The sequence below is a fragment of the Plectropomus leopardus genome, unplaced genomic scaffold (assembly GCF_008729295.1).
Source record: "Plectropomus leopardus isolate mb unplaced genomic scaffold, YSFRI_Pleo_2.0 unplaced_scaffold15752, whole genome shotgun sequence".
In the NCBI taxonomy this organism is placed as follows: domain Eukaryota; kingdom Metazoa; phylum Chordata; class Actinopteri; order Perciformes; family Serranidae; genus Plectropomus; species Plectropomus leopardus.
The window spans coordinates 226-6,246 of record NW_024616892.1 but is presented as its reverse complement, the minus strand read 5'-3'; the positions used below and the strand labels follow the sequence as shown (position 1 = coordinate 6,246).

The window sequence follows — 6,021 nt, the reverse complement described above, 5'->3', positions numbered from 1 at the left end:
ATGTGGCATAAAGCACATATAATTTATTTTACACATAAATCATACATATTAGAGTCTTAATATTTCACATACTGGTGTGAAAACTGGCTCATAAATGCTTTTATTTTTATTTTTGCATTTATGCTTCTTATTTATACTTAATATAATTCTTGATGCTTCACACCAGAACGACTAACAAATCCCAATACAGGATCTTGATTACTTTAATACATAAATAAGATCAACAACAAACCAGTGGGAATGGATCAGACATGAAAACACTTTGTGCCCGGTGGGTTTGCTCAGTAATCCTTCAAATGTCAGACGCCCCCTGACATTCACCTGCAAAATGTCACTCTAAGAGACAACGGCCAACAAGAGATGCAAAACTATCACAAAAAAAAAAAAATGAATACAAAGCTGCAAAGAGACACAAAGGGAGACATTGTGTAACTGTTTTGGTCGTTTTATAAGATTTATTTTTGGTTTTGTGATTTTGTAATAGTTTTGGTTCTTTGAAATTATGTTGTGTCTCTAAGTAGTTGTTTTCAGTCTCTTTGTAGGCATTTTGTGTCTCTTTGTGGCTGTTTTTTCCCTTTTTTATGAATACTGTGAGTCTTTATTTTGTGTCTGTATTTGACGGTCAGCAGTTTTTTTTTTCCACAAAAGATCAATGTTTTTGCAAGGATGGATTTTTTGGGGATTCAAATCTCTCCAAATGTAAACTGTTAACAAATATTAATGAGTTTAAGGTCCAGTGATCATGAGCAGCCTGCAGAGAGACTTTCTGCAGCTAATCAGGCACCAAGTAAAAACACCTGTCGAGGTTCACCATGCTGCCTCCAAACCGTCACCATGTTCACCACAAACAGGTAAATATTCATAAATATTAACTGTGTTTGTGGTTGAGACTGAAACCATTTCATAGTTCTCAAAAGAAAGTGACCTGAGTGTTTTGTTTAGACATTTAAACACCACTAGATTGTTTTTGCATCCAAATGTCTTTAAATGTATCATTCAAATCCGAGCGGCCGCACGATATCAACGTCCACTCAGATTTCATGATGATGGAAATGTGGCAAACAGAGAAAAGCAGTGAGGAAAAACAACACTAGTGAAGTCTGATAGTGTCATAAATGCTTGAAATTAAAATGTGTTTTAATACACAGGTACAACTTAACTAAACAACTTGTAATGCATTTTATTAAATCAGTGCTCAACTTGTCCTACTTTTTAATTTTTTGGTGATTCTCTGAAACCTTTAAGCTGATGCATCCACCATGTTTGCCAAACTGAATGCACATTCTCTGTTTTACACTTTTCATTATTCACTTTTTGGATACTTATAGTTGTGTTAATACATGCACATTTTGGCAAGATCGCATATTTTTGTTTAAATCTTAGAATTTCCAGCTCAGCTCCAGCACTCCTACTGTTGAGTGCAAAAAAATAAAAGCATAATAAACATACATTGCATTTATGGCTTTTGTCTCAAATTGCTCATTTTTACTGATTTACTGTTTTTTTTCTCCACTTTTACCATATTTGGCATATGGGAAAATTAGATGCTATTTCCATTTGGTGCACTATCACAATCAATGTTACTACTGATCATTGACATATCCCAGACTGTGATAATCCCAAAAAAAATCTACTTTGCATGTAGTGTATTGAACATATATACATTTTTTTTTCATCTAAAACAAATATTGGCATCATGGCAAAAACCTGTCATTGACGGTTAAAATTCAGATAATTAGTGAATTTTTATTTACATTTAGGAGACACAAAACCTCAGACAGGAGACCGATGTTCACGAGTGCGTTGCCACATTTACATCACCAGTGGACGTCGACTTTATGTGGTCAGTTAGATTTGAATGAATCATCTGAGTCTTGAATGCAAATTGTCTGAAGTTTGCAACTTCTTTGACTTTTCACTGATCGGGTTCGAGAAAAATTTACCTTAAGCGATGTCACAGTTTTCTCATCCAATCAGCGTCATTTACAGTGAATCTATCAGCTGTCAGTCACACTGCACTAATCTGAATTATCTTATAAAAACAGCCTCAAACACAACAGTCGCGGTCAAACAGTGAGGACAGACAGCTGCTCCAGACCAGAAACTGAAGACATTTAATTCGGTGAGTAAATAAATTATTCAGTATGCGACTTTATATGTTTATCTTCTGTTTTTTTTCATTGCAACGTGACATAAAAACAAAAAAAAAAGAAAAATTAAGATAAACAGCATAAAACAAATGTTATTTTATGCAGCTTGTCAATATATTATTACATCAGAATGCAAAACTGACTCGAGGATTTCTTATTTTTTACTTTGTTTTGATTCATTTCAAATGTAAAAAAAAAAAGAAAATAGAGAAATGATTTTACAAATAAGCAGACAGACCAAAAAAAGGTAATATTTACAGAAAATGTTAAACATAAAGCAAAAGAAAAGGTCAAACACATGATGACTTCTAGAAGAAGAAGTGCACATTTATTTAATCCCACCTTTCTCCAAAAGATGTTGGATTTTAAATAACCAGCTTCATGAAGTGTAGATGCATAAACCCACATATCCATCTGTATTTTAAATTTTTATTTACAGAAATATCGCTTATTGAATTATGATCTAAATTTGTAATATGAGTGTGGATCAGTTAAAAAAAACAAATAAATGAAATGAATATATAATAATGTATATAACTGTTTATGATTACACTGTACAAAATTATTTATCTACAAAATCTCACAATAAAAAGCTAAAGACAAAGAGAAGTGATGTGAAACTGCTTTATTTAGTGATTTTAACACTTTGTTTTGGAGAACAGACGTCCGTGGATAATTCATCTCCCAGTAAAAACCTCCCCAACGTCTGAATCTTACCTGTCAGAGAAAAAAGGTAGGTCAGTGCAGGTCAAGCCGCTCGTCTCCAACCAGCAAAACGGTACTGAAGAAACCCTGATTTATAACGTGAAACTGCTTAAATCAGATTCAGCGGGCCAGAGCTGGCGGAGGGTAATAAGAGTTATTCTTTAGACACGAATGCTGAACTGTTTTCATGTTTTTATCCAAAGCTTTTCCATAAACAATCCAATTTTGTGCTTTTTGTGTGCAATGCCAGTGAATAAAACATCATCAAAGTAGAGCTTGTTTATCAAAAAAAGTGCCAGTGGAGGATCCACATGCCCCGACAGACGTCCTGCCCAAGACCCGAATGTCCTGAAATCCTAAAAATGTCCTGAAATCTGATGCTTTTGTTCGGCTTGAATTTTTGGATTCAGCACTTTTACTTGTCAATACTTTGTTATTGCTACTTTTACTTCATTAAAGTGTCTGAATATCTGGATGTTTGTTCGTCCTCAGTGAATCAAACCCAGCATGGACGAGGTCGTGTTTGTGATGCTCCTGTTCACAGGTGAGATGTGATTTATGTGACAATTGATAAATGATTATTGAAACAAACCATTATGTTGACTGATTTTCCAGCTGCCAAAACTGGCAAATTGGTTAGATTTGGAAAAAAGTGGAGGAAAAAAGAAAATGACCAATTTGGCAAGACATGTCCCGCAAATTGTGAAAAATTAGTAAAAGGTGATAAGAAAATTATCTGATAATTTGTTTTTACAAAAGAGGGAGGCTATAATAAAAAAGAAATAAAAAATTAATAAAAAAATAAAATAAATAAAAAATAAAAATATAAACAAACAAAAATAAAATAAAATAAAAATAATTAATTAATAAAAAGTTTTTTTTGTTGCTTATTTTCTATTTCCCCATTACTTTAAAGAAGAAATCAAACCATTTGCTAAGGTTTCAAAGGGATAAATAACATTCTGTTTTACTGTAATTTAAATGTTGTCCATATAAGTACAGACGAAACAAAAAAAGAAAAGATAAAGTAAAAATACATTTTAATTTCCAGGATTTCAACACATCCACTTCCCTCCTCAGGTTTCCTCGTCGCCTCCTCTTCCTTTGCAAACGTTTACTACTTTATCAGAGAGAACAGGACTTGGCATGAAGCACTGGAGCACTGCATCTTGAATTACACCGATATGGCCCAAATAAAAAGCGGAAACAACGTCACCGAGATGATGCACACTCCAACGTGGGGGTACAGAGACAAGGCCTGGATAGGACTGTTTGAGAACAGGTCAGAGTGGACCTGGGTGGACGGAAAACCAGCGACATACACCAACTGGATGTCTGCTCAGTCAGATAAAGACAGCGCTGAGTTGTGTGCGACCATAAATGTGAACGGATCCTGGACCAAAGTCAGCTGCTCCCTCAAGAGAAAATATGTTTGTGATCTCGGTGAGCGCGTGTTTGACGCTCTGGGACTTTAGGTCCGAATTTTCTACATTTCAGAGAGAACTGTAGGGGAGACCGGGGGCATTTGTACCATTTTTTCGTTATAATGTCATTACTCAAAAAAAAAAACTCTTAAAATATTTGAATACAGTTTTAATGCTGAGCACTTTTTATTTGTGTTCTGCTTGCTAAATTATCACACACTATCCTGGTTTTGAAACTGAGCCTTTACTTTCTGTATACACCACTTGTCCTTGCCTTCACTAAAATACAGCAGCTTGATTAAATTTTAATCCCCAAATCTATTTTGCGTTAAGAACACAGACTTTGTGAATATCTAAGTTTCAAAAAGATCATTTAGGGGGTTTTCCATGCTGTTAAAAATAGTGGCGGGTCATTTTTGACCCCTACTACAACGTAAAGGTTAGATAGTTGGGCTACTATTATCGCAAAACAAACAAAATATACATTTTTGAGGTCTGTGTGTCAATGCAAAAATAGGCCACATCCACATCAGTATGTCTTTATTTTAAAATGACAGAGATCTCTGTATACATGAGCATTTTAGCACAGTTTCACGCCTCGTTTTAAAACTGTTTGCAAAACTCCCCATTCTGTTTATTTCTTTTTTTTCGGCTGGAATTTTGTTGAAAAAAAAACATTTTCAGCAGATTTTGGATCGTTTGTACCGTGCCACAAGAAGTTCACATAAAAACAAACTAGCTCACAGACTGACAAATGCAATACAGCTCCAGTTATACAAAAAGTATGTATTTACTAAGAATATATGTCTCAAAAACTGTCTCTACACCGAAGTTTCAATACTAGGCTAGTATTACAAACCAAAAATAATAATCACCTATTTTGATGTTGTCACTCAGCAGATGATTTAAGGTTTTGGAAGTAATTTTAACACAGTGTTTTAAATGCCCCCAAACATACCAGCGACGACACAAGCTACCCTGCTGGCTGAAAAAACACAAAGATATCAAATGTGATAGAGGCCCCTTGTTACTCTTGACCCCGGTCTCCCCTACTTTTTACTCCACTAGATTTATCTGACGGCTCGACTTTCTTCTTCTCTGTTTTCATCTCAACAGACGGATCGTACCATGGTGGTACAGTAAAGCTGACTTGGAGTGACGCCGAAGCCAAATGTAAAACAGACGGCGGGGTTTTGGCCGTTATCAGCAATGACACGGTTAATTCCAAAGTCCTCAATTACGTGTCACGTGACCTTAAGGAAACGGCGTGGATTGGCCTCAGTAGACCTACAGTCTGGATCTGGTCAGCACCTGGAGGAGATAACACGTTCACAAACTGGAAAGATGGGCAACCCAACAACTCAAGCGAAGAAAACCGCTGTGCAGCCGTGGCGTTGAGAGACGGAACCTGGACCGCTGAGCGGTGCAACGCCGCGTACCCGTTCCTCTGCTACGGAGGTTTGACGCACTCGAACATTTCGCATTCATTAGTGCGAGAATTAGGGGTCAGAGGTTAGTAGGAGGGGACTCAGCAGAGGGTTCATGATATGGAATTGGGATACTTAAGACACAATATAATATATTGCAATTTTAAACATTTTGTAATATGCTGAGTATTGCAACAACTTATTTCAATTTATTTCACTTTATTATCTGTATGCAGCTGCAAATTAAGTCCCCAGTGTCTGTTTTAGCTGATAAGATTTTTTTTTCAGTTTATTCATCTCATTTCAACAATTAAT

General features: G+C 35.7%; 1 protein-coding gene across 1 annotated transcript; it reads left to right on the top strand.

Annotated features, from left to right (window-relative positions):
• Positions 1–799: 799 nt before the first annotated feature.
• On the top strand, positions 800–5,737 carry LOC121964484 (perlucin-like protein; the record flags this gene model as incomplete). The annotated part of the gene is made up of 4 exons (XM_042514689.1): positions 800–851; positions 3,348–3,399; positions 3,936–4,298; positions 5,396–5,737. Coding segments are annotated over exons 2-4 (742 nt in total), but the record flags the coding sequence as incomplete, so codon positions are not given.
• Between the last annotated feature and the right edge of the window lie 284 nt (positions 5,738–6,021).